General features: G+C 47.5%; 10 protein-coding genes across 10 annotated transcripts; 3 read left to right on the forward strand and 7 right to left on the reverse strand.

The window, feature by feature from the left end:
* Nucleotides 1–555: 555 nt before the first annotated feature.
* F5147DRAFT_567005 (armadillo-type protein) lies at nt 556–1,976 on the reverse strand (the record flags this gene model as incomplete). The annotated part of the gene is made up of 6 exons (XM_041430831.1): nt 556–724; nt 801–1,134; nt 1,206–1,383; nt 1,498–1,631; nt 1,688–1,715; nt 1,776–1,976. The coding sequence occupies 6 exons, from the start codon at nt 1,974–1,976 to the stop codon at nt 556–558; spliced, it is 1,044 nt and encodes a 347-aa protein (XP_041298049.1).
* Nucleotides 1,977–2,804: 828 nt separating this feature from the next.
* F5147DRAFT_648741 (uncharacterized protein) lies at nt 2,805–4,190 on the forward strand (the record flags this gene model as incomplete). Its single annotated transcript, XM_041433297.1, has 3 exons — nt 2,805–2,997; nt 3,058–3,755; nt 3,804–4,190. The coding sequence occupies 3 exons, from the start codon at nt 2,805–2,807 to the stop codon at nt 4,188–4,190; spliced, it is 1,278 nt and encodes a 425-aa protein (XP_041298050.1).
* Nucleotides 4,191–5,168: 978 nt separating this feature from the next.
* On the reverse strand, nt 5,169–6,141 carry F5147DRAFT_302956 (uncharacterized protein). Its single transcript, XM_041429116.1, has 3 exons — nt 5,843–6,141; nt 5,385–5,785; nt 5,169–5,327 (listed from the first exon to the last, which is right to left on the reverse strand). Exons 1-3 carry the CDS (start codon nt 6,005–6,007, stop codon nt 5,225–5,227), a joined length of 669 nt encoding a protein of 222 aa, XP_041298051.1. The 5' UTR covers nt 6,008–6,141; the 3' UTR covers nt 5,169–5,224.
* Nucleotides 6,142–9,563: 3,422 nt separating this feature from the next.
* Nucleotides 9,564–10,521, reverse strand: F5147DRAFT_627953 (uncharacterized protein; the record flags this gene model as incomplete). Its single annotated transcript, XM_041432728.1, has 3 exons — nt 10,471–10,521; nt 10,182–10,414; nt 9,564–10,124 (listed from the first exon to the last, which is right to left on the reverse strand). Exons 2-3 carry the CDS (start codon nt 10,344–10,346, stop codon nt 9,564–9,566), a joined length of 726 nt encoding a protein of 241 aa, XP_041298052.1. The 5' UTR covers nt 10,347–10,414; nt 10,471–10,521.
* Nucleotides 10,522–12,276: 1,755 nt separating this feature from the next.
* Nucleotides 12,277–13,814, forward strand: F5147DRAFT_671519 (P-loop containing nucleoside triphosphate hydrolase protein). The gene is made up of 7 exons (XM_041435599.1): nt 12,277–12,347; nt 12,393–12,444; nt 12,508–12,592; nt 12,655–12,819; nt 12,901–13,135; nt 13,189–13,245; nt 13,305–13,814. The coding sequence occupies exons 1-7, from the start codon at nt 12,307–12,309 to the stop codon at nt 13,321–13,323; spliced, it is 654 nt and encodes a 217-aa protein (XP_041298053.1). The 5' UTR covers nt 12,277–12,306; the 3' UTR covers nt 13,324–13,814.
* Nucleotides 13,815–14,147: 333 nt separating this feature from the next.
* Nucleotides 14,148–15,095, reverse strand: F5147DRAFT_303072 (uncharacterized protein). Its single transcript, XM_041429117.1, has 2 exons — nt 14,924–15,095; nt 14,148–14,867 (listed from the first exon to the last, which is right to left on the reverse strand). The coding sequence occupies exons 1-2, from the start codon at nt 15,086–15,088 to the stop codon at nt 14,310–14,312; spliced, it is 723 nt and encodes a 240-aa protein (XP_041298054.1). The 5' UTR covers nt 15,089–15,095; the 3' UTR covers nt 14,148–14,309.
* A 1,747-nt stretch (nt 15,096–16,842) lies between these two features.
* On the forward strand, nt 16,843–18,613 carry F5147DRAFT_567344 (major facilitator superfamily domain-containing protein; the record flags this gene model as incomplete). Its single annotated transcript, XM_041430846.1, has 7 exons — nt 16,843–17,016; nt 17,072–17,137; nt 17,206–17,366; nt 17,416–17,550; nt 17,604–17,760; nt 17,810–18,305; nt 18,360–18,613. 7 exons carry the CDS (start codon nt 16,843–16,845, stop codon nt 18,611–18,613), a joined length of 1,443 nt encoding a protein of 480 aa, XP_041298055.1.
* A 564-nt stretch (nt 18,614–19,177) lies between these two features.
* Nucleotides 19,178–19,960, reverse strand: F5147DRAFT_768546 (uncharacterized protein; the record flags this gene model as incomplete). Its single annotated transcript, XM_041440986.1, has 2 exons — nt 19,178–19,738; nt 19,796–19,960. The coding sequence occupies 2 exons, from the start codon at nt 19,958–19,960 to the stop codon at nt 19,178–19,180; spliced, it is 726 nt and encodes a 241-aa protein (XP_041298056.1).
* Nucleotides 19,961–20,615: 655 nt separating this feature from the next.
* Nucleotides 20,616–21,395, reverse strand: F5147DRAFT_768547 (Isoprenylcysteine carboxyl methyltransferase family-domain-containing protein; the record flags this gene model as incomplete). The annotated part of the gene is made up of 2 exons (XM_041440987.1): nt 20,616–21,176; nt 21,234–21,395. 2 exons carry the CDS (start codon nt 21,393–21,395, stop codon nt 20,616–20,618), a joined length of 723 nt encoding a protein of 240 aa, XP_041298057.1.
* Nucleotides 21,396–23,047: 1,652 nt separating this feature from the next.
* F5147DRAFT_671544 (uncharacterized protein) lies at nt 23,048–25,228 on the reverse strand. The gene is made up of 6 exons (XM_041435600.1): nt 24,922–25,228; nt 24,611–24,850; nt 24,400–24,558; nt 24,124–24,347; nt 23,649–24,072; nt 23,048–23,590 (listed from the first exon to the last, which is right to left on the reverse strand). Exons 2-6 carry the CDS (start codon nt 24,802–24,804, stop codon nt 23,146–23,148), a joined length of 1,446 nt encoding a protein of 481 aa, XP_041298058.1. The 5' UTR covers nt 24,805–24,850; nt 24,922–25,228; the 3' UTR covers nt 23,048–23,145.
* Between the last annotated feature and the right edge of the window lie 113 nt (nt 25,229–25,341).

The following is a 25,341-nucleotide window of genomic DNA, read 5'->3' on the forward strand; positions in this document are numbered from 1 at the left end:
CTGATGTATTTCGAGCCGTCTTTTATTGATACCACACAACTCGTCACCTCCATCTGCAATGTACGCTACCTATTCATTTCTGCAACTTAAAACTTGCCGTTGCAATTCGTCACGAACGTGTATAAAATCCTAACTGTAACATAGCGTCAACATTGCAACAACTTAATACGGGAGCAGAGAAAAAGACCCTAAGGATGTCTCCCTATCAAGCCAGGCTCAATGGATACCGGTACCTACCAAAGCATCGATAATCGACGATGGTATCCCCGTGAATCGCAAGTAGCTTGATACCAGCCATCGAAACCGGATGCCGAAGATGAAGATGGATCGGGAATTGAGACACGGGTGTCGATGCAGATCAGAGCACTTACTTCGTGACCCGTTGGGCTAGATAAAAAAACTAGGGTGGCGTGATCGCTAACGAACGATCATCTGATATCAGAATCCATTAACATCAGCGCAGTACAATGGTGTTGAAACGAAATCAAAAAAATGCCATTTCATTCCACCTCAAGTACAACCCCGAGCTGCATTGCCCCTCCCGCACGCATCGCACTATGACCTCACAGCCCCGCTCAACTCCTCCCACTCCCCACTCGTCAATCCAAAATTCAAGTTCTCCTCTCCTTGCGTCGTAGTAAGCCTTCCCAAGAACCCCCAGAGACTGCGTTTCTGTACAGCTGAAAAAGCGCCGTTGCAGCTCGTCGCGAATGTATACAAAATCCTAGTTCCGTCCCAATATCAACAACCCAATACGGAAGTGGAAAGAAGAAGGAAAGGTGTGATTGGATCGCACTCACCCAACAATATTCTCCTGGAATTGGTCATCTTTATCTATCTCGCCATCAACACCGAATGGGACAGGTTCGATCAAGGCTGATATCAACGCATCGAGCAGAGACCCCCCTTGCTCTCCCTCCTCCTGAATCGCAGCGAGCGTGAGAGCAGACGTAGAGACTGACGATGGATCAGAGAGCATCGAAGCATGTGAATTTGCGTGGATTGGGGGTGGTGCGTTTTCTGACGTGGGGAGGCTGATGTTTGGTTGAAGATTGACTTGGGAGGAGGAAGAGGTTGGGAGGAGGAGTGTGTTTAACAGGAATGTTGTTTTTCTGCGAACACGGATTTCTGAGTCTAGTGTTCGTCAGTGTGAGAGTGTGTCGATCGTCATGAAAAGAAGGTAGGGGTTGAGGGACGATGCACACCTTCCAAGCACATCCTCAACGCGCTCCATCCCTCCACCACACTCATCTTTTGAACAGCAGCAGCATTCAGTTTCAGTAGTCCAGAAAGCGCGTATAGTGCTCGTGAGCGGGTCTCAGCGGAGTTGGACGAGGGGGAGAGGGATTTGAGGAGTGCGGGGAGAGGGTCGAGGTCGAAGTACTGTTATCAAATAGAACATGGACACAAGATACTTTAGTTAGGGTGAATTGAATTTTGATTATGAACCGGATGCGTGTTAAGAAGAGGGTGCACTGAAAAAGGAGGATGACTTACGGCGAGTTGAGCAGCTGGGTTGTTTTGCAGCGCGGTTCCGATTATCCACAGGGTTTGCATTCTGAGTGCGTCGCTCGTAGTAGATGCTAGTAGGAGGTTGTGTAGAGGTTGCCATATCCCTAGTTTCGCTAGGTCTGTGTCATACTATTTGTTAGATCCGACATGAACCAATCCACGGGAGTATAATCACCATTCGCATTATCAATATTCTGAACTAGCTACATTCTATCGTAAGCAACCACACACGAGGTTCTATAATCAGACGTGATGGAACGCACCATCTCGAGATCATCAAGCGCCTGCAATCTATCATCTTCAGCTTGCCTTTCATCGAGCCCTACTGTAAGAGCTTCTTTCATGAGTTGGGCATCTGGTTTACCGAGAATGTGATCGATGATTCCGGGATCGAGTTTATTGGTGGGTTGGGGGGCTTCATTTGGACTGGAGTTTTCTACACCCCATCGGAGGAGGGATTGCATGGTGGTTGGAGATAGATGCGATCAAGTTCGGAACGGGCGGCACGATTTAGACTTGTGGCTCCGCGACGGTTTGAGACTGTCGGAGTTTTAAATTCCTTTCTAAAAAGTTTTCAAATTGGACGTGGTTACAATTGAGCAGTATTCGTCGATGGCGATGGTGTAGACGGTGAGTGCTCTTTCCATTTGTTGGTCACCGGTGTTCGTGATGACTACCAGTACTTTACCACATTCCGAATATCCATGTGGACAATGTCATTGATTTCAGCCTTGTCTGACATATCCTTTTCTCTTTATGTTTCGACCATCGACTGATCTCTTGCGCTTCAGGTATGCGTCGTGTGTGGTGGATTGCCTATTGTAAGTCTACAGTCCATTTAAAATCGTTGTTGCAAATGTCGTTTTTCTTGGATGAAATCTATTCGATGGGCGGACCGAATGTGGTGCTCCCGTGAAGTCTCCCGGTGTACAATGTGGAGATGGGAGCATTTTCTTGTTGAAATGCATCGAAAGCTGATTCTTTTCATTATTCTGATTCTACCCATAGAGATTTTGATGCTGATATTGTTTTATTATAGCATCGGCAACGCGACTGGCTTCTGGTGGGAAGCATGGACGTGGCGTGTAGTTGGTTCACCTAGCGTATGCGGCGATTAGTAGCAGTAGAGTGTAATGATACCTGCAATGGTTATACGAGCTGAGTTGATGGGACACGCGGAGGTTCACACTGTGCAGGCCCAGCCGTATAAAACATGCAGTAGACAGCGGTCATTGCCAACCAACTCAATGCATAGAGGAGTTGTACAAACAGTCGCTGTAGTGTTGCCTCACATGGCAAGTCAACGGCTATGGGATCCAGACTCCGAGCCGACAGCGCCCAGAGCGACCAACGCTTATGCTGATCTCGGCTTTGCAACTATGAGCTCACCAGTCGGTAGTATCATTGCCAGTCCCAGTCCACAGAACAACGACGAAGACGATGACAACGTTGAGTGGGAGCTTCAAAACAATGGACTGTATATTGGTTCGTTCCCCTGAACCGTCGCCATCATTCTCCAGCTAGTGTTCTCACCCTTTTTTCTAGGTTCATACTCTCGAATAGTCTTATTGAATGCTTTGGTTCCAACTTTCGCAATAGTGATTTTCACTGTGCTAGCATTCCTCCCTGACTTGGCTTGGCCCATAGCAGACTTCCCTTCTCCATACCCATCATCTTTCCCCTTCCCATTACCTCAAATTCTCATCTCCAGCGCATTCTTCAGTCTCACTCATCTCCTCCGCATTCCCATATTCTCACTCACTTCCTTCCTACTCCCTTTACAATATGCATCTTTTGCAAGCACATTCATACATGTCCTCATCACAAACGGCCTTCGTGTCGCATCCCTCGTAATTCTTCAAGTCAGGCACACAATGGACTATCCCATCCCTACTTGCCAGGACCCTGCTTTCCGCACTGTCTGGTGGCTTTCCCTCAACTTTGCAGAGGTGCTTGCTGCTATTATACAGGGATACGAACAACTCGCTCTTTACCGCGATCTCATGGTCCCAGAGGGAAGAGAAACCGAGTTCCTGGAACGTATAAAATCCGGTTCTCTTGACGAATCTGAACCAACACTCGAAAATCCGCATTCCCCACAACAGGAACACGAGACATTCCAAGACGCATTAGAAGACGGAGAAACTCGAAGCGTGGAATCACGCATTGATCGTGGGTTAGAAAAGTTGCTTGTGATAAAGATGAGAGATGAGCTCGAGGAGGTTTATGGGCTTCCTGTCATCGTGCGTACCCCCCGCGTCTCCGATTCACACCCTGATCATCCCTCACAGAAAATCCCAGTCTTCATATCCTGTCTCCAACGTTTTAACTCCATCTTCCTCTCCATAGGCTTCACCCTCCTCCTCAGCGCAGCATACCTCCGCTCCCCACTATCCCTCCCCCTCTCAGACGTATCAATCCAACTGTCATCCGTCCCTGTAACTGACCAACTCAAAGATTTCCTTCACGCGACCTCACAGATGCATTCCTACGACAGCTCGCATATCCCACTCATCGTGACTACCCCCCTCGTCCTCCTCCTCCACACGAGCCTCGCAGTGCTGCACACACCAACCCTCCTGCCACGTGTAGGCGTGCATACTGCTGCCTATGTCGGTGTCTTGGTCGGCCTCATGTCCTTTTTCGCGGGCTTGGCTGTTTGGGGGGCGTTGTCTTAGGTTTGCGCGGGCTAGTACCCACGTTTCCTATCTTATGTTTGATCGATCCGCCCTGTTTGAGGGCGTGTATATACATGAGGATGGAGATCTTTGTTTAGTTGCTGTGTTGCATGCTATGTTGTATGGTATTTATTACCAATGTCGACGCGAGTCATCTGCTTCTGTGCCACTCCGTCCATGCGCTTGACCATACTGAATCTAAGAATGAAACGTTTGGCAAGCTAGTAACTGTCTCACTGCCTTTCGTTCAAGGTCGAAGCTTTAACATTATTGACCTTTGATAAACCTCACATACTGATAAGCTGAGGGCCCAGGTACTAAGTACTTGAAATTTTTTCTCCCGTGATCTTTCAAGCGTCCTAAACCTCTTTTATTTCAGGCTCGGCGACTTGGAATGTGGTCTTTCTGGCTTGTGATGGGTACTACGAAGACCGTCACGCCGCGCATGTTTTGACGTGCAAGACCTGGGGAGGAAGGGTTGGGAAGTCTTTGGTATGTGCGCTCTCGTCGAGCTCACTAATTGCACGACTACTCTTAATGAAACCTCTCCGACTCCAACTTCGAGACCAGACTTCGGGTTCTTCCCCGCAACTCGTCAGACACTCTGCCATGATCTGCTTCCTTCCATTTGCAGTCTCTAGGTTCCTCTGGAAAAAACGGAATTGTTGAACGGAGTCGAATAGGAATCCTGTCCCTTCGCGCCATCGCACAAGGGATAGCAGTCCCCCTTATTTTCAGCTAGTGAAACATCTGTGCGACCATAATCAAAGTCTTCTTCCCGTTTTTGCTACTCTTTTCTAGCATTATTCTCAATTTCTCACACGATATTGATGTACGAAATGACATCGTCCATTACAACAGAAAATGGTACCAGAATCTGCGTCATACAGCACCGCTGGTGAATGTCAGACAAAAGTGGAATGGACCACCAGATAGTTCCTGTGCACGATGTACATCATACAATCGACCTCGAAAAAACACACCGATCCCCGCATTACAAGAAGTAAACGGGAAGAGCCTCTAGTTATATCTAATCAATAAACCCCAGGAATAAGCCGGTATTTCACTTTCTTTGCCCAATTCTCCCATTCTTCCCCTAGAGCACGCTGCAACATTCGGTCCTCCTCCGCAGGTCGGCTGATGGAAACCCAAGCGGCTGATGTGAGAAATACGAAAAAGCTAGTCGTCGCTAACACTTTAATGAAAGGCACTTGTAATATCCCAGACTGCCTCATCCATGATCCTTGACTTCCGTACATGACGGCGACCCCGATGCCTTGGAAAAGGACACCAGTGTAGCTCGGGTGGCGGACCACCGAGTACGGCCCGCTTGTCACAAGTCTGTGCTCTTTTCTGACGCTGAGGTGGAAGCTCCAAAACTTTCCTAACGTCGATATACAATAAAGCCTCAATGCGCCGCCAATCGCGATGGCAATACTGCCAACAAGGAAAGCAGGGGTGATTGGTGTAGGGTGAAGATTGCATAAAAACCGCACAGCTCTAGCGCCATAAATGTCTTCTGGAATATGCGAGGGATCTATATGCATTGCTAGGATGCTGGCCACTTCAGTCAACGATGCTGCCCATGCGCTGGTCTGATATATTGTCCACAAATTAATAAAGACAACGACCGGAGGTCAGGAGTAACATACCTTCAGTAACTTCATACCGCGAAGTTTCAAAAACCATTCATTGAAGGATTCGGACGAGGAGGGGGTCGCCTTCTCTTCAGATGACGGTGGCGGAGAAGGATCAGTCAACGAAATCTGGATGCCAACGGCCGAAGCCAGAATGAAGGGGATCTTGAATAGACTCATGGTGCGCCGCTGTACTTGACCTGGGGGTGTTAATAGGAACTGATCAAGTCGGAGGAACTTTTATAGGGTAATTGGTGTCCTTAGTTACTTGCACATGATACTTACTCTTATGCGGGACGACGAACTTGAACTTATTAGGTCGTTGAATGTCTCCGGGTCTTGCTGTTCATGACACCCAGTTCCGAATGAAACGGATGATTGGTTACATTCTTGAGCAAAACTAGACAAAATATCATGGTTAACTCCGAGCCGTGTTGTTTTGGGTGAGATGCTCACTGGCCGGAGTCGGTGGCATTCCGAGAGTGACCTTCCCCGAGCTACACGACAGGTGAGCCGTTCACGAGAATCATGGGACATGAATCCAGTTGATCCAGGGGGAATGTTACAGTCCAAACTTACATCTAGAAGTAATTTCATCAGCGTTACACTTTTTTTATTGATTCTGAGCTTACATTGCAAAATAACGCTGAACGCACTCAAAGAAAGTTTGACACACCCATCATTATGCAGTTCAGCCAGAAGCACTGCCGCCACCGGATTGATGATTAATCACATGGGAGTGTCGTCGCATATAGGACCTGTGGAATCAATGTTCTGAGATATTCCACATAGCATATTGCAAGCTCGAAAAATTATGTACCTCGCGTTGACTATTGTTTTCCAATTGAGACTCCTGGAAGCGAATGCATTAATGTTCCCGTAGCGAGCGAACCATTCTTCATCTCATTCGAAGCCTGCTAGTGCGTCACGGTCAATAAACGTGTTACCAGTGGGTATCAAGGAGTATATTTAACGCCAATTGCGGTGTTCAAAAGTCACCGTGTTGAGTTGAGCGACTGGAACTTGGCCTATTTCCAGCGAATGACAGTCTGATGCCAGTGAGATATCATCGAGACACAATACCACGTGCCTTCATGTGCTAAGCTTGATTCAGGAAACTGCAAGTCGACACAAAGTCGATACAACTCCGAAGTAACTCTTATGAATATTGGATCTAAGTGTTCAAGGAAATCTTGACAGACCCACCGTTATGCAATTCGAACAGAAGTACTACCGCCACCGGATTGATGATCAATCGTTTCGTCGCATTTAGGACCTGTGTAGTCAATGTTCCGAGTCTGAGATATTTAACATCGCAGGCTCGAAAAAATTATGCACCTCATTGACTCTAGAGTGGTCAGCGCATCGAAGGTGATCCTGTAGCGAGCGAACCATTCTTCATCTCGTTCGAAGCCTGCTAGTGCGTCACGATCAATAAACGTGTTCAACCAGTGGGTATCAAGGAGTATATTTAAAGCCAATTGCGGTGTTCAAAAGTCATCGTGTTGAGTCGAGCGACTGAAACTTGGCCCATATCCAGCAAATATCCAGTGCCAGTAAGATTACATTAGGGGCAACGTCCACGTGATAGGTTCTACAAACGGGTCATTTTTACTTTGAATACCATTATTGAAATACTGAATGGCATACACTCGGGGTTGACTAAGACTGACGCTGTTAGATTTCAAAACCGGCATCCATGAGGTGAGGCTGTTGAACGTTAACGCTGATCGGTCGTTATTACACTGCAGAAGGCGTAGATGGGTGAATTGCATGAAATGGTGGTTTCGTTTGAAGTTTGGATTGCTAATTGCTGATTTGGTGTTTTTGATGAAGAAGTACTTCATTTTATGTAACAATTCCCAATCATGACACGATCGGGACTCATTAGTACTCATTTCTCACGATCAATGAAAAAACGCACTTTTCAGACACCTCTCCTCCAAATGCTTAACATCCATTCCATCCCCCTCAGTGATCAGCGGAGGGCAGGCTTTGGGGTCGATGCGGAGAAAGACATGGAGATGAGGAACCGGGAGGGGATCCATCTTGCTTGTTTGCGTGCTTCGGGGCTTGATATACGATAGATGAGTGCCCTGGCTTGTGTTCCACGCGTGGAATTGACTGACGGGTCGGGCTGGCGTTCGTGAGTTGTTGATCGGTTATTCTTGCGCAATGGCGCCCGCGCGTAGACAGTGTATTGTGGACCAGAGTGGGTGGGTTGGATTATGTGGTTGCTTCGTCATCAGCGTGCCGCAGACATTTCATGATTGATTTGGTGGCACTAGCGGCGAGTTTCATCGCCTGGTGTTCATTCTATTCACAGATACATTCTCCCTCTGTCACGGCGCAGAATGGTAGGGGAATCCTGTGCTTACGGGCGCATGTGTCAATGGGCGCCGCAGTATAAATCTTCCACACTTTGTGTCCGCTGGAATGGGCATGGACTGCGAGGGAAACCAAGGCCAAACCTTTGTAGCAGGAGGCTACGGCTCTATCTATCGAGGACCGACTGCCACAACACAGCCTAGGACTACCGACTATGAGCCAGGACCCTTGGCACTCCCGACCGTCAACTCACAAACTCCGGTTTTCATATTTCTCCTCCTCTACAAATCTTTGCTTCTGACTCCCTGACTTGACTAGACGGGTGCTTGTATCGTGCGGGGACCATCTACAGCTGCCATTAACGTGGGCGTGGTAGTCCTCGCGCGTGCCATCCTCAAACTTGTCGAGATTCTGTGCACTGTTCTGGGAGCGGCATATCCCTGACCGGTGGACCCGGCTCTAGCCCTGCGCTCGAGAGAGGATGAAGACCAAGGATGCTCAGGAAAGGACGAAGACTAAAGATGCTCTAGAGAGCTGAGGATGATGATGATGATGCTACAATGTGTCGTGCTGTCTACTGTCTATGTGTGCTGAGATCCCGAAGACCCCCGGCACGAGACTTGGAACCGAAACTGGTCGTCGTTCAAGGAATTATACGTAGCATTCTGCCCTAGTGTCGTCGTTGATCTCTTCCTTAGTTGTGTCCCCCAGAAATGTGCGGTTGCGCTGCTGTAGTTTGGCGAATTGGCAGCCACCCATAATCAAGAAGGAATCATGTCCCTTCTACATGGTCTGGGGAGACAGAGTCATCGAATCGAGTCGTGGTAACAGGTACGAACCCAGCGGAAACTGTTGAGACACGGTGCCCTATGAGCCGTCCTAGGGGTTAGTGTATGAGGTAAGAATACAAGGTATAGTACGGATGGCTGCCTTTATGTCCGAACGGTGTCTGGACGGATTTGATATAATCGAGGGTATTACCATTTGGCACCTTCCGGTCTGATTTACTGGTGCTTGCACCCTGATGTAAGGCTGTTAGTGAGGCTGTTAGTGACTTCGAAGGGGAATGTGAACGAGTCGTAGGTATATGGCGTGTATATAGATAACACGAAAACAAGTATGGCGTTTGAGATGGGGACTTTTTCTGAGGCGTTCGGCCGTGCTTGGAGTGGGGAAATCACTGTGTGTGATTCTGCTATTGATATGAGTGTACGTGGGCTGTATACATACATTTTCGAATGGATTACTATAGACTAGAATGAAGCATCGGTCCGGTGGCTGCCCAGACTCTGCCTATGCGCCGCCACGATGTACATCATACAATCGACTTCATAGAACACCGATTCCCGTAGTGTTACAAGTACAAGAAGCAAACAGATCCGTGCAAAACACTTTGTATCATATGTGATCAATAAACCCCAGGAATAAGCCGGTATCTCACTTTCTTTGCCCAATTCTCCCATTCTTCTCCCAGAGCAAGCTGCAACATCTTGTCCTCCACTGCAGGTCGGCTGAGGGAAATCCAAGTGGCTAATGTGACAGATCCGAAAAAGACAATCATTGCTAAGACTTTAATGAAAGGCACTCGTAGGATCCCAGACTGCCTCATCCACGACCCTTGGCTTCCGTACATGGTGGCGATCCCAGTAGCTTGGAGAAGGAGACCAGTGTAGCTTGGGTGGCGGACCACCGAGTACGGCCCGCTTGTCACAAGTCTGTGCTCTTTTCTGACGCTGAGGTGGAAGCTCCAAAACTTTCCTAACGTCAATATACAATAAAGCCTCAATACACCGCCAATCGCGATGGCAGTACTGCCAGCAAGGAAAGCAGGGGTAATTGGTGTAGGGTGAAGAATGCACAAAAGCTGCACGGCTCTAGCGGCATAGATACCTTCTGGAATATACGAGGGATCTATATGTATGGCTAGGATGCTAGCCACTTCGGCAAACGATGCTGCCCATGCACTGATCTATTATATTGTCCACAAATTGACGAGGACGACGACCGAAGGTGAGGAGAAATCTACCTTTATTAATTCCATACAGCGAAGTTTCAAAAACCATCCCATGATGGATTCGAGCGACGAGCCCACCACCTTCTCTTTAGATGACGGTGGCGGAGAAGGAGTAATTGACGAAATATGGATGCCAATAGCAGAAGCTAGTATGAAGGGAATCTTCAATAGACTCATAGTGTGTCGCTGTACTTGACCCTGGAGGTGTTGATAGGAACTGATCAACTCAAAGGAATTTTGATAGGGTAATGTCGATTCTCATTTATAACTTGCATGCGATACTTACTCTTATCTGATGCAGGACGATAAATTCGGGTCTCGCTGCTCGCTTCCGGAATGCTTACTATTTTACATAATAATCAAACCTAGACAAAATGACAGTTAAACGTGTCCGTGTTGTTCTGTGTGAGGTACTTACCGAGCGAAGTCAGTGGCATTCCAAATGTAACCTTGTCTGAGTTGGTGGGCAGGAGATGTCCGTACATGTGTCCTGAAGTAACTCCACCAGTGTCACACTTTTCTTATTGCTTTGCATAATAATACTGAACGCACTGAAAAAAAGTTTGACAGACCCATCGTTATGCGATTCGAACAGAAGTACTGCGGCCTGGGGGTTTCGTCGCATTTAGGACCTGTGGAATCTGTGTTCTGAGATATCTAACATCGCAGGCTCAAAAAATATGCACCTCATTGACTCGGAAGCGATTAATGAGTTGAAAAATGGTTAGCGCATCAAAGGTGCACCCGGTGATCCTGTAACGCCGATCAATCTAGAGCGCCGATTGAAAGCCCCGCTCATGTATCCAGCGAATGACAGCGCAGTGAGATCGATTTTGTCGACACAAGACCACGTGCCTTCAGGCTCTACATGATTCAGGAAACACCAAGTCGACACAACTTGAAGTCAAATGGCCCCGGGGCCATTGAATGAGATATACTAGACGGATGCTGTTAATTTTAGTCTTTTAGAACTGGCATCCGTCAGGTGATATATGATAGGTGAATGCGCTGGCTTATGTTCCACGCGTGGGATTGACTGATAGGTCCAGCTGGCGTTCGTGAGCTGTAGACGATTACCCGGTGTAGCCAGTGAGGCTTTGGAATCGATTTTGTTAAGTTGGGGTTGGTCATCAGCCTGCGAATATGATTACGATTGACTTGGTGGCACTGGCGAGTTATGTTATTGTTATTTTTATTGTTATCGTTATCGCAATAGCTTGACATTCGTTTGCGTTTATGGAGGCATCGTGTTCGGCGTTGACTCTATTCACAGGTATGTCCTCCGAGTTCCCCTGTCATGACGCAGAATGGTGGGGGAATCCTGCTCACGGGCGCACGCGAGGGCGTGTACCACCGCCACAGTACAAATTGTGGTTCGATATCTGGTGTCCGCGCTAGCTTGGCACTTCTGCAGACTCCAGCTCTCACATTTATCCTCCACCTTACACCCTGACGTAATTGCATCGTATGAACATCTACAGCTGCCATTAACGTGAGCGTGGTAGTCCTCGCATGTGCCATCCTCGGACTTGCCAGTGTATTGTTCTGGGAATGACACTTCAGCATGCACGACAAATTGCAATGGGCTCCGAGTTGGTTACCTGCTTTCAAAATTCAAAGTAACCTATTCCTGATTCTATACACCAGGACCCACTGGCAGGTGCGTTCCGAGTCTGGAATTCAGCCCTGAATGAATTGAAACAATCAGCTCGTGTACTACTTGAATAACCTACCCTTGTTGATGAATTGATGTTGCCTCGGTGATGACCAGCCCGGCACCCCCGCGTGCGACGTAGTATTCCAGGTTGATGGCATTTGGAATATCGGTAGGTACAAAACGAGAGAGTGATCAGGGGATATCCATCGATGATTGGAAGTAGATGCTCGGAAGAGTGGGCCGAGTCCAGCAGAACCAGTTGCCAAGTAGTCTCCCGTAATAGGCCGGCCAGACAGAAGGAAGACAGTCGTTCCTTCTAGATATCGAGATGATTGAAAGTAGACCTAGTACCCGGTAACCAGTGTAGGGTTTGCAACTGCAGCTGCTACTAGTAACTACTACATGATAGTAGCAACTTGTGTTTTGTGGTGAAGATATTTGCTGAGTCAACATGTACCGCTTCTCCCACCACCATCCATCATGTATCATCTCTTAAAAGGCTTCCATGAGTACTTGACGAGGTAATGCTTCATATTCGCTCCTTCACCTGCATCTGAAGATGACAGGAAAGAAGAGTTTTCAGTGATTATCATCGGCCTTGATGGTGCTGGCAAAACCGTGCGTCTCGTGCCTCACCGTCGAGTTCGAGTTCATCGCGCTGAGAAAAGACTCTGAGATTAGACACTTCTGGAGAAAATAAAGACTCTATATAACGAGACTCCTGGGCTCGACCCGTCCAAGATTGGCCCGACTGTGGGGCAAAATAGTACACGTTTCTCAGAACTCAGTTTCAATTTCGGCGCTCATCAATGTGAATTTGACATGCAGCTGGCAAAATATCTCTCCCATCCAGCATCATCAACTTTTTCGACCTCGGAGGACAACGCGGTATTCGGTCCATCTGGCACAGATACTATGACGACTGTCACGCCGTAGCGTACGTTATCGATGCGCAAGACCGAGAGAGGCTCAGTGAGGGCTGGGAAGTCTTTGGTACGTACGCACCCTTCATCACTCCTTCAACTATCATAAACGACGAACCCAAGATAAACCACTTACTTACAACTCCCACAGACACAGTTCTCTCCTCACCTCAAACGCTTAACATTCCCCTCTTACTCCTTGCAAACAAACAAGATTCCCCTTCAAGCCTCAGCGTTTCAGAGATAAGGCAGGATTATGAAGATTGGGATCAGAGGAGGAGGGAGAGCGCGAGGAGGAGGTTTGGCGAGGACGAGGATGCGGAAATGGAGAGGAAGCGGGAGAGGATTGCTAGTTTGGATGTTTTAGGAGTTTCGGGGCTTGATGGGTAAGTTGGTTTTTACGCATGTCTGGGGTTGGCTGACCGGATTGGCCTTTCAGAGCTGGCGTTCGCGAGGCCGTGGATTGGTTGTTCTTACGTGTGCAGAATAGTAGACGGTATGTGAGCTAGATTGGGTGGTTTGGGGTCATATGTCTGATTTGGTGTTTTCGTGCAGTGACTTGGGGGATCGATAGTGAGGCTTTGGGGATCAGTTTATGTTGGCGGTGTCATCTGCCTGTGTACTTGTATGTACGGGGCTACCTGTTGACCGTCTTATTGAGTGCGAGCTTTTCATGATGATTGATGTGGTTCACTACTAGATCATTGGTTGTTCACTTGATTCACAGGTACATCCTCCCTCTCATACCACCTCGGTTCTGACCCATGATGGGTGATGTTCCGTGTTTGTAGGAGTACTCTATGTTATGCTTTTACTTGCGCGATGGTCACCGCAGTAAAACAACCAGTGACTCGTTGCTAACCTGGTGTGTGCGCTTGCTCATCCCTATCCAAACCCTAGCCTTCAAAGGTCCATGTTTTACCTTTCTACTCTACAACTTTTCCGGGTTCCTCTTGTTTACGAACTGCGACATCCTCGTTATGAGTTTGCTGAATTGTTGTGCGTCTTTCACCGATTGTCGACCTCTGCCCAAACTTTTTTTTGAATCGTTCATGATCTGTCGGGGCGTGGCCCCATGTTAGACAAACCTCACCACATCCACAGGCATCGACTCGTCATTCCGCTGTATGGTGCTCTGGTAGTGCTATTTTGTCACTCTAGGGGAGTTTGACAATCCTCGATCTTCGAATTGACGGTTCAAAATTATCACATCGGAGTTCTGTGGCGTGTAGTGCGCCTAGAGGTGTTGATGTTCGGGTGTCTCAGGCGACTCAGCTGAAAAAATGATGGCGCTAACGTGTCTGAATCTTTCATGACATGGCTTCTGAGACTTTCAGGGTGTAAGCAAGGTATTTTACTCCTATACATTGGTCGTTACCTGATCCGACAATATAATAGATCTGTACATGGGCAGTATTGTCTGCTAATTAGCATCCTTGCCATGCACGCGGATCCCTTTTATGGTTTATATAACACGTGTACAATGGACCCAAGACATCATAAAACACCAATCCCGTATAACAAAGAAACGACCGTGCGGAACGCTCAGTATGTATGTGATCAATAAACCCCAGGGAGCAATCGGTACCTCACCCTCCTCGCCCAATTTTCCCAGTCTTTTCCCAGTGCACGCTGGAGCATCTTGTCCTCCACTAGAGGTCGAGTGATGCACATCCAAGCACATAATGTAAGTCCGAAGAGGAGGATTATTACTAGCACGTTTACTAAAGGCACTTGTAAAATCCCAGACTGCCTCAACCACGCTCCTTGCTCTCCATACATGGCAAGGAGCCCAATATATTGGAAAAGGAAACCAGTATAACTTGGGTGGCGAACGAGAGAGTATGGCCCACTCGTCACAAGTCTGTGTTCTCGTCTGACGCTGAGCGGCCAGCTCCAATACTTCCCCAACGTCGACATACAATAAAACCTCAATACGCCACCAATCGTGACAGCAAGACTTCCGGCAAGGAAAGCGGGGCTGATTGGCGTAGGGTGAAGAGCGCGCAAAAACTGCAGGGCTCTGGCACCATAGATGCCCTCTGGAATTTGCGAGGGATCTATATGTGTGACAAGGATGTTGGCCACTTCAATAGACGATGCTGCCCATGTGCAGATCTGTTTATCGTCCACCGGTCCATTTAAACAACCATTAATGCATCGAAGCCACACACCTTTTTTATATCATTACCCCAAAGACCTTCGAACCGTAGGATGACGAGTTCGAACCTGGGGGGTTCCACCTTCTCTTCGAGTGAAGGCGGCGGAGAAAAAGAACTGAACGAAATATGGATGCCAATGGCCGGAGCTATGATGAAGGGAATCTTTAACAGACTCATGATATACCGCTGAAGTGCCTTTGGAACTTGCGTTGAGTCGCCTTTAATATCTGATGCTTACTAGGCTAATACCCACACTGGGCGTACTGCATGCGATAACACATCTCCAGCGACGAATTTCAATTATTGATTACGCTGCAGTGATCTTTTATCCGCAGAAAGTCAGGATCTGGCTTCCGTTGAGCTGGATATGCTCCTGGGGACGTGTCCTCTGAAGGGTGGTCCAGTAATTCATGCTTATGCTAGCAACGGTGCCATACTTTGCACAGATGGGGTTAACGCAGAAGATTGGCTTTGCCTCGCCAGGGCTGTATATAGTACGTATACGGGCAGCACTACGCTGTTGGAAAAACGATGACCATGGTGGGCTATTTCATCCTGACAATGACAACGAAACCACGGCAATCTCGGCGCCGTGTATCGGACAAGAGTTGAGCCTAGCGTAGCGGCTATTAGAAAACATACAAATATCAATATGCGCAAATTGCCGTGTCATATAGCGGTGCATTGAGTGGTTATCAACCCTGGCGGTAGTAGTAGTACTCTAAAAGTCGGGATAAATGTTTCTGAGATTATCCTGATTCCTCAGCCCTTATCAGGACAGGAGTCCACTATTATCATGTACAGACAAAAACGAAGTCTGTCAGGTTTTGAAACAGAGAGACTTCGAAAATCTTCGAGAGTGTCGCGACGACTTGGCTATCATGAGTTGATTAAGGAATACATGTACCAGGCTCAGTACTGGAGGTGGGCTTGAGGTGGGCTCTTCGTAACTCATGTTCTTCCAATGTGAAAAGAACAGGGGCTCATCCAAAGCGACTGTAAATCGAAACTCCGCAATGCCGAAATGTGGCACAAAAATACCAATGCCAAATTGAACGAACGTGGGCGCGGCGGAGTGTGAAAAGGCATTGCGATTCGCGGGTATCGAATCTAGTGGCGAGTCGCGTCTGTTCTAATTTTTTTTTTCATCAGATTTAGTCCATTGGGGTCATTGACCCTATGTTGGACGTGTTTCGTCATGTGCATCTTTCTCTTTGGATGAGGCAGGTGTATGACTGGCGCTGTGTATGAAACTGACACGTACTGTTGATCGGTTTAGATGTGGTTTGTGTTGGCGTCTGAGTCATCTGAAACGAAGGAGACCGAGGCAGCCGAAACGCCGCAGGCACGGGATGACGAGTAGTAGAGGGTCCGAGCGCAAGGAGAAGGGGCAGGAACGAAGGATGAGTACTTGACGTCGGCCCCAAATCTGCAAAGTATCAATGTTTCAGTTCAATATATTCGATTAGAAACCGACTTACAGTATAAAACCTAGAGCGAAGCCAAACGTGCGTCTCAGTTCTGTTCCCAGAGACTGAGACTTCTTATCTGTTAGTTCTTATCCGCGTCGTAACTCGTGCTAAACCGCGTCAAGCTGTTTAGGATGGCTTTGCTATTCCGTAATGGACTCGTAGTGCCGAGTCTGGGATCTAGCATAACTGTTTAGTAAATAATCTCTTCTCGCATTTGTATTTTTGCATTCAGTTTTTGCAAGATGGTTTTGATGAGTTGGCAGGTGAAGGTTTTCTGCTCAAGCGCCTGATACTTACTTGACAAATTGACTTAAAATTTACAAACGCATCGATAGCTGACTAGTGTATTGATGACGCGACGGGCAGTCTATAAATACAGATATGAGGTTGGTATATAATCAAATTGATATCTGCCTCACTACGTTACGGCTCTCACTAGCCCTTCATCAACTCACCAGGATGGATATTCCCAATTCTCATGAAATCATAACAAACGAGACAACACCTCTGATATCTGCAAAGGGCTTGAAAAAACCTAGAACGCCCCTTCCAAAACTTCAGATGGGCATACTTATAACGCTGCAACTTGCGGAACCCATCGCTTCGACATCGATAATCCCGTACATCAATCAGGTATGGTTTCGTAATTCTCTTCGACCTTTGAAATGATACTGGTTTGCTCTCTTAGCTTATCAGAGAGCTCGATATCACTGGGGGTGACGATGCGGCTGTAGGATATTACGCTGGAATCATTGTAGGTGCCAGGATTACGTCTTGCGAATTGCTTGCGAAGATGGTTCGCTCATTGGATGTAATTGGCAGTACTCTCTGTTTTTCGTCGGACAGGCATTGACGGTGTTGAAGTGGGCTCGGCTGTCTGACCGCATTGGGCGCAAGCCGGTGTTAGTAATCGGACTATCGGGAACTTGCATTTCGATGTTGTGTTTCGGCCTTTCGACAACCTTCTATGGCCTTGTCGCTAGGTACGTCTTTGGCTGAAGGAAATATGCATCGCCAACACAGCTTCTCTAGCCGCTGCTTGTGTGGTTTTCTGAATGGCAATGTTGTAGTAATGAAGACTATGGTGGGAGATTTGACGGATTCCACAAATATGGCTCAGGGATTCGCCTTAATCCCGATCGTCTGGTGCATTGGAGGCTTTGTTGGGTAAGTGGGGTCGTTGACCATGGAGATGGCAAATAATGAGATCGGCATGTCAGTCCTTTAATGGGAGGAACATTCGCACGACCGCAAGATCATTGGCCGGTATTATTCTCCGGTTCGTTCTGGAGACATTACCCCTACTTTCTGCCTTGTGCAGTGGCAGCCTGTCTGCTCGTCCTGACCCTTGTCATGATGACAATCTTCTTGGAAGAAGTAAGTTTTACATATCTGTCATATCGCACACATCACTCACGATCGGTAGACATTACCGACAAAGCGTCGGCCGTCCACTTCAACTACGGTCAGCATTTCAAGTAGCCCCGACGGAGAAGCACTCGTTACAAACTCGATGGCAAACATACCCTTGCGATCCCTCCTTACGCGTTCGGTTGTTATCCCGATTGCAAACTACGCCATGCTCTCCTTCCTTGACATGGCTTTTATGGTTCTTTTGCCGTTGTTCTTCTCGACACCTACTTACCTTGGCGGTCTTGGATTTGAACCTACTGCTATTGGCTTGTGGATGGCGTTGTTTGGGATCATAAATGGTGTTCTTCAGGCATTATTCTTTGCCAAAATCGTCGATTGGATTGGTCCAAAGCGTTTATTCTGTGTCTCAGCGTGGTGCTACCCACTACTCGTGGCTATGTTTCCGATATTATCGTGGATTTTACGTGCAAGAGGGGAAGTCGATCATGTAATCACATTTGCCTTGCTTTGCTTTATAGGTATAGAAGTCGCATGGGATATGGGATATGGTGCGTGTTACAATAAAACCGTCTAGTCATTGCAAACAACTCGCTTTGTTGCAGGGGTCATTTTTATGTTTATCACAGCCTCTGCTCCAACAAACAATGTACTTGGTACTATCAATGGCCTCGGCCATACCTCTGCGGCGGTAGCTCGTGCTGTTGGTCCCGCCCTGGCGACTTCGCTTTTTGCTGCATCGAAGAAATACAACCTTCTAGGAGGAAATGCAGTTTATGTCATCTTAATTATGTTGGCAGGTGGAATGAGATGGCTGGCATCTCAGTTGCCGGATGACGTACAAGACAAGGACGAGTGACAGGTGCCGGTGATTCACAAGAGGAATTGATATCAGGATGCATTGCCGTAGAATTCGTGTACAGGTATTTGTTGATCAGTTATAGGATATCAAGGTAGGCAGACGTCTAAGTATATTAATATTTGATGTTTGGATTTTGTTTCAAGCACTTGATTTAGAGATCTATATTATTGAAGTTCACCGTGACACTTTAGAGATGGAAGCGACTCAGCGGCAGTGATGGATGGGTCTGGCTCCCAAGCAAAACCGTAGACCGAAGCAACCATCAGTTCGGTCTGATGATGGTCCGGTTCCGGTTCAACAAGGGCCTGAACCAAGAACTGAATAAAAAACAGAAAGTGAAAGAACGGCAGATAAAGCGTATCGCAATTATTAAAGTTCGTTATAGGAATCTGCCGCTGTGACGCTCGTGAATGTAATGATTTCACAGACATGTTTCACCGGATGGTTTCTGTGCACGACCTGCATCATACAATCAACTTCATAGAACACTGGCCCCCGCGTAGTGTGGTAAAAGCACAAGAAGCAAACAGATATGCGCAGAGCACCTAGTATCATATGTAATCAAAAGATCCCAGGAATAAGCCGGTATTTCACGTTCTTTGCCCAATTCTCCCATTCTTTCCCTAGAGCACGCTGCAACATTCGGTCCTCCTGTGCAGGTCGGCTGATGGCAACCCAAGCGGCTAATGTGAGAAATGCGAAATAGCTACTCATTGCTGACACTTTAATGAAAGGCACTTGTAATATCCCAGACTGCCTCATCCACGATCCTTGACTTCCGTACATGACAGCGATCCCGATGCATTGGAAAAGGACACCAGTGTAGCTCGGGTGGCGCACTACCGAGTACGGCCCACTTGTCACAAGTCTGTGCTCTTTTCTGACGCTGAGATGGAAGCTCCAAAGCTTTCCTAACGTCGACATACAATAAAGCCTCAATGCGCCACCAATCACGATGGCAATACTTCCAACAAGGAAAGCAGGGGTGATTGGTGTAGGGTGAAGAATGCGTAAAAACCGCACAGCTCCAGCGCCATAAATGTCTTCTGGAATATGCGAGGGATATATATGTATAGCCAGGATACTAGCCACTTCAGCACATGATGCTGCCCATGCGCTGATCTGATATATTGTCGACAGATTAATAAAGACAACGACCGGAGGTCAGGAGCAACCTACCTCCAGTAACTTGATACCGCGAAGTTTCAAAAACCATTCAATGAAGAATTCGAACGACGAGGGAATCACTTTCTCTTTAGATGATGGTGGTGCAGAAGGATCAGTAATCGAAATATGGATACCAATGGCCGAAACTAGGATGAAGGGGATCTTGAATAGACTCATGATGCGCCGCTGTACTTGACCTGGAAGTGTTAATAGGAAAACTGATCAAGTCGAGGATGTTTTTATAGGGTTCTCGGCTACTTACACGTGATGCTTATTCTTACCTGGTGCAGGACGATGAATTTGAATCTATTAGGCCGAAATATCTTCGGGTCTTGCTGCTCAGGACACCCGGCTCCTCGATAAAACGGGCGAGTGGTTATATATCTTAATTAAAACTGGATAAAATGCCATGGTTAACGTTTCCGGGCCATGTTGATTTGGGTGAGGCGCTCACCAGGTAAAGTTAGTGGTGTTCCGACGGTGACATTCTCTGAGTTACACGGCAGGCGAGCGGCTCACGAGTGTCATGGGACGTGGAATACATCCCAGAGTAACTCCATCAGCGTTATACCTTTCTCATTGTTTCTAAGCGTATTTTGCTTAATAATTCTGGACGCACTTGATGGTCGAGTTTTGAGCGCTAGGGACGCACTCAAGGTAAGTTTAACAGACAATTCAAACAGAAGTAGTACTGCCGCCACCGGAATGTTTTATCATATTTAGGACCTGTGTTCTGAGATATCTAATATAGCTCATTGCAGGCTAAAATCCCAGGAATAAGCCGGTATTTCACTTTGAAGAGCCCCTAAGTTAGTGTTATATCTAGATCTAATCAATAAACCCCAGGAATAAGCCGGTATTTCACTTTCTTTGCCCAATTCTCCCATTCATCTCCTAGAGCACGTTGCAACATCTGGTCCTCCTGTGCAGGTCGGCTGATAGAAACCCAAGCGGCTAATGTGAGAAATGCGGAAAAGCTAGTCATTGCTAACGCTTTAATGAAAGGCACTTGTAATATCCCAGACTGCCTCATCCACGATCCTCGACTTCCGTACATGACGGCGATCCCGATGCTTTGGAGAACCCAACCAGTGTAGCTCGGGTGGCGCACCACCGAGTACGGCCCGCTTGTCACAAGTCTGTGCTCTTTTCTGACGCTGAGATGAAAGCTCCAAAGCTTTCCTAACGTCGACATACAATAAAGCCTCAATGCGCCACCAACCACGATGGCAATACTGCCAACAAGGAAAGCAGGGGTGATTGGTGTAGGGTGAAGATTGCGTAAAAACTGCACAGCTCTAAAGCCATAGATGTCTTCTGGAATATGCGAGGGATCTATATGTATAGCCAGGATGTTAGCCACTTCAGCACACGATGCTGCCCATGCGCTGATCTGATATATTGTCCACAGATTAATAAAGACAACGACCGGAGGTCAGGAGCAACCTACCCGCAGTAACTTCATACCGCGAAGTTTCACAAACCATTCAAAGAAGGATTCGGTCGACGAGGTCACCTTCTCCTTAGATGACGGTGGTGCAGAAGGATCAGTCGTCGAAATATGGATGCCAATGGCCGAAACTAGGATGCAGGGGATCTTGAATAGACTCATAGTGTGCCGCTGTGCTTGAACTGGAAGTGTTAATAGGAACTGATCAAGTCGAGGAAGTTTTTATAGGGTTCTCAGTTACTTGCACGTGATGCTTATTCTTACCTGGTGCAGGACGATGAATTTGAACCTATTAGGCCGAAATATCTTCGGGTCTTGCTGCTCATGACACCCGGTTCCTCGATAAAACGGGTGAGTGGTTACATATCTTAATTAAAACTGGATAAAATGACATGGTTAACGTTTCCGGGCCGTGTTGATTTGGCTGAGGTGCTCACCAGGTAAAGTCAATGGCGTTCCGACGGTAACATTTTCTGAGCTACACGGCGGGCGAGCAGCTCACGAGCTTTTGGGCCCGGCTTGGGCCGGCCCAGGGCTTCAAGCCGGGCCTTGCACATCACTAGTCGAGCTTTGAGCGCTAGGGACGCACTCAAGGTAAGTTTGACAGACAATTCGAACAGAAGTAGTACTGCCGCCACCGGATTGACAATTATTAATGTTTTATCACATTTAGGACTTGTCAAGTCAATGTCCTGAGATGTCTAATAGGGCTCATTACAGGCTCACAAAAAAATATGCAACTCACATGTTGACTATCGTTTCCTATCATAAGTGAGATTCCCGGAACCGGATGCATCAGTAACTTGAATAAGTCGAAGAGTATTTTGCACATCAAAGGTGCACCGGTGATCGATTGATCCCGTGGCGAGCGAATCGTTTTTGATCACCTTCGAAGCGTGCGTCACGGTCAATAAATGTGTTGCCAGTGGTTATGCGTCTTATATGTAACGCCAATTACGCTATCCAAAGGCCCCCGTGTTCGAGTGACTGAGTACTGAAACCTGGCCCACCTCCAGCAAATGACGATGCCGGTGAGATTACATGACAAAATATGAGAGAAGAGATGACGAGGCAAGTCTTAACTTGGGGCGAAGAACATAATGAGGCTGAGTAGTAGTAAGTACTATGTACTAGGTGGCTTAGTAAGCACTTATTTGTGCGCAGAGGTTCGTACACGTGGGCCGTGGCACGGAAGTAGAGTACATTTCCCTCTCTAAAACCGCTCGAGAATAAATTCATCTTAACCAACGTACATATGAAGAGCATGTTGTGATACTCTCACCCAGACACATATCACTTGATCCTCGTACTACGATGCATCTGCGTCTTGACCAATAGTATTGCCACTAGAAGACGCGAGAAAGTGGCAATGACCACAGGAAGCCAAATGTCGTGAAAATCTCAGCTATCGCGTGTGTATATGTGAGGGATAACTCGGATGATGATCCGCATCATTGACGAGGTCGCAGATAAAATGATACTGGACGTGGTTGTGTTTCGCATGATCGTGGAACTGGGGTTCTTCGCCAACGCTCGGCTCCCATTATTGTCCCGTGCAAGATGAGCGATGAGTCGAGTCCGAGATTATGCATCTTTTACACACACTATCACTCGTCCTGCACGTTGTCTTTTCGTTCTCCATCTCAATGACATCTTTAATTCTCCTTGCTCAATCATCTCCTCTCAGTCCTCCAATCGAAGACTGGGTTTCTCCCTTGTTCGTAGTCTGAGCCTCTTTTCATTTGAGAGTCAGCCCTTTTAGGTCCATGTCTCTGTGAATACACAGTGCCGTCCCTTGGTCGATCTGTAATCAATACACTTCAACATATTTGATAGATTTGAAAGTAGAATCGAACTGCATTGAATAGTAAGTGGTGTTCATAGTAGATATATCTCAAAGCCTCGCTCTGCCCTAAGCCCTCACAGGAAACCCTTCTTGGCTCCAGGTCCTCGTTCCCTGGCTCATATACTCCTCAGTCAATCTCGCGGTCCTAATGAAGAGGGATCCATCCAGCGCTTCTGCTCCCTCCAAGTCCGTGCCTCCAAATGAGCCCTTGGGCCGTGCGCCATAAAGCGAAGAGAAATGCGCAAGCGCGCGCTGAATCTTCAACATGTGATTGTTTGGGTGCGTTATCGCAGATTGAACGATATGGAGGAATGGGTTAGCAACCTCGATCTTTGACGAAAGATGCGAGGTTGCACTGAGGAAGCCTTGGATATCCAGTCTGGGGAAGCCGCATGTGATCCAACACCCAAGAGTCGACGCAAAGTATCCGCGAAGCAAAAGAACTTGCGAGTCTTGTGGCAGGTAAGGCAACAGGGATGGAAGGAAGAGACTTGAGGTGACGAGATGCATGCTGGAGCGTCCCAAAAATCAGTATATTTATTGCAGATTATTAGATTGAAGCCACTTACAAGAAAAAGTCTGCTGTTAAGCCTCTGTCTTTGCTCCATCCGCCAATACTGTAGATGATAGTGCTTGTCCAAATACATTCTTCTAACTTGCGTTCGATTTCGCCTGGCTGTGACAGGTCGATCGTCCATTGTTCGGCGTAGCGCCATATAGTATCACCATGCTCGGACATCATGCCGTCAAAATCTATGAAATGTTTCTTGATTTCCTTCGGTGCGAATTCCGAATCTTGCATGATCTTTGCAAGAATGGAGAACGCATGATTTTTTGGTGGTCGTTCGAGCTGAAAAGGGGTAATAGATCTCGTGGTGTTGAGGACAAGCGAGGCAAGGTGAGTTGTTTCCCTCTCCACTGCAGTCGTGCCACTAGCCTCGAGAAGATACGGAGGCAAGAACTCGTGCCCATGCACGCTGGTCAATGCAAGACCTTGAGATGTCTATCAGGGACCTGTTCACAAGGATGTCTCACATCGCTCACCTTCGACGACCATGCCCAAGATGCCAAATTCTGCACCATATCCTACTTGAATGAAGGCATGGAACAAAGCTCCAAGGAAGCGAGCCAACATTACCGGCTGGGTGGATGCATCTCGTCCCTCCATAAAGTTGTATTTCTTAGAGAAGATGTATTCCTCTAGGGTGGCGCTAAGGCCCTTTTCCTTGATAACTTTGCTGAAGAAGGTTTGGTATGCGGCGTAAAAGCTGACAAGAAATCGTTTGAGCGGGGAATTGCAAGCGTTAAATCTAAACTCACTTGTCGTCACCTAGATGTTCGATGAAATTCTCTTCGGTGATAGCCCCGGGAGGCTCGATGGCTGGGCGCTGGTGGGCGCTGTCCTGTTTGTAGAATTGTTCGATCAAAGATCCACTCGCGCCCGTGGCATAAAGTGCCAGCGCGCGATGAGTGATATGGCTTCATCGACATTCAAATCAGCAACATGAGATACGGATTAAATAAGACGCACTTATGAAACCGCTGGTAGTTGGAGAAAATGTGGTACTTCGTATGGTTATCCTTCAAGACATATGTCAAAGCTGCAACTGCTTCTGGGGAAGTACCAGGATACCGCGGAGGGGAAAGTACACTCGGTGGGGAAGATGGGGAGGGGAACAGGGCATCGAGTTCGCTGCCAGGACAAGTTTGTTGAGCTGCAGCCATCTTTGAGCGGGGCTACAAGAATGCAGAAAAGCTATGGTGATGCATCCTTGTGAACTTGAATATGTTTTATATCCTTGCCCTATAGTTACAGGGCGCTGAGCTGTGATACACACTTACCAATGTATGCAGTGGCCTAATGTACACGTCTGCCCAAAGTACCCCGGCACTGTGTCTGACAAGCATCCACAGCGTAATTAGTACGTCTGACCTTGCTCCATGGCACTGCGGTGATCCGATATCGGAAAGTGACAAAGAACTGAAGCCGAGCGCTCAGCGCCGTGACAATGTACTTAGGTCTGACGTCTGATCGTGCCCCATGGCACTGCAGTGATCCGATCATATCGGAAAGTGACAAAAGAACTGAAGCCGAGCGCTCAGCGGACGGGTCTCTTCAAAAAGTATGTGGTAAGTAGTAGCGCTGGCGTTGCGCTAGGCTGCCGTAGTCGTGACGCGCTCGTGACGCGCCTGTGACGCGGCATGTTCCGTATGTCATTCCAAACCAATTCCAAACACTTTGAGTCCTCGTTAATGATCAAC

The sequence above is a fragment of the Suillus discolor genome (assembly GCF_016758755.1).
Source record: "Suillus discolor strain FC423 chromosome Unknown F5147scaffold_5, whole genome shotgun sequence".
Taxonomy (NCBI): domain Eukaryota; kingdom Fungi; phylum Basidiomycota; class Agaricomycetes; order Boletales; family Suillaceae; genus Suillus; species Suillus discolor.

Bases quoted from the DNA above. Each gene is read 5' to 3' on its own strand.
- F5147DRAFT_303072 (XM_041429117.1), bottom strand. From the start codon at position 15,088: ATGAGTCTGTTAAAGATTCCCTTCATCATAGCTCCGGCCATTGGCATC. The intron at 14,868-14,923 runs GTGTGTGGCTTC...GACGATAAACAG, and splicing joins GGGGTAATGATATAAAAAAG to ATCTGCACATGGGCAGCATC.
- F5147DRAFT_302956 (XM_041429116.1), bottom strand. From the start codon at position 6,007: ATGAGTCTATTCAAGATCCCCTTCATTCTGGCTTCGGCCGTTGGCATC. The intron at 5,786-5,842 runs GTATGTTACTCC...ACAATATATCAG, and splicing joins GCGGTATGAAGTTACTGAAG to ACCAGCGCATGGGCAGCATC. The intron at 5,328-5,384 runs GTTAGCGACGAC...GGTTTCCATCAG, and splicing joins CAAGTGCCTTTCATTAAAGT to CCGACCTGCGGAGGAGGACC.
- F5147DRAFT_671519 (XM_041435599.1), top strand. From the start codon at position 12,307: ATGTATCATCTCTTAAAAGGCTTCCATGAGTACTTGACGAG. The intron at 12,348-12,392 runs GTAATGCTTCAT...TGAAGATGACAG, and splicing joins TTCCATGAGTACTTGACGAG to GAAAGAAGAGTTTTCAGTGA. The intron at 13,136-13,188 runs GTAAGTTGGTTT...TTGGCCTTTCAG, and splicing joins GGAGTTTCGGGGCTTGATGG to AGCTGGCGTTCGCGAGGCCG.
- F5147DRAFT_671544 (XM_041435600.1), bottom strand. From the start codon at position 24,804: ATGGCTGCAGCTCAACAAACTTGTCCTGGCAGCGAACTCGATGCCCTG. The intron at 24,348-24,399 runs GTGAGTTTAGAT...ATTTCTTGTCAG, and splicing joins GAACATCTAGGTGACGACAA to CTTTTACGCCGCATACCAAA. The intron at 23,591-23,648 runs GTAAGTGGCTTC...GGGACGCTCCAG, and splicing joins TTAACAGCAGACTTTTTCTT to CATGCATCTCGTCACCTCAA.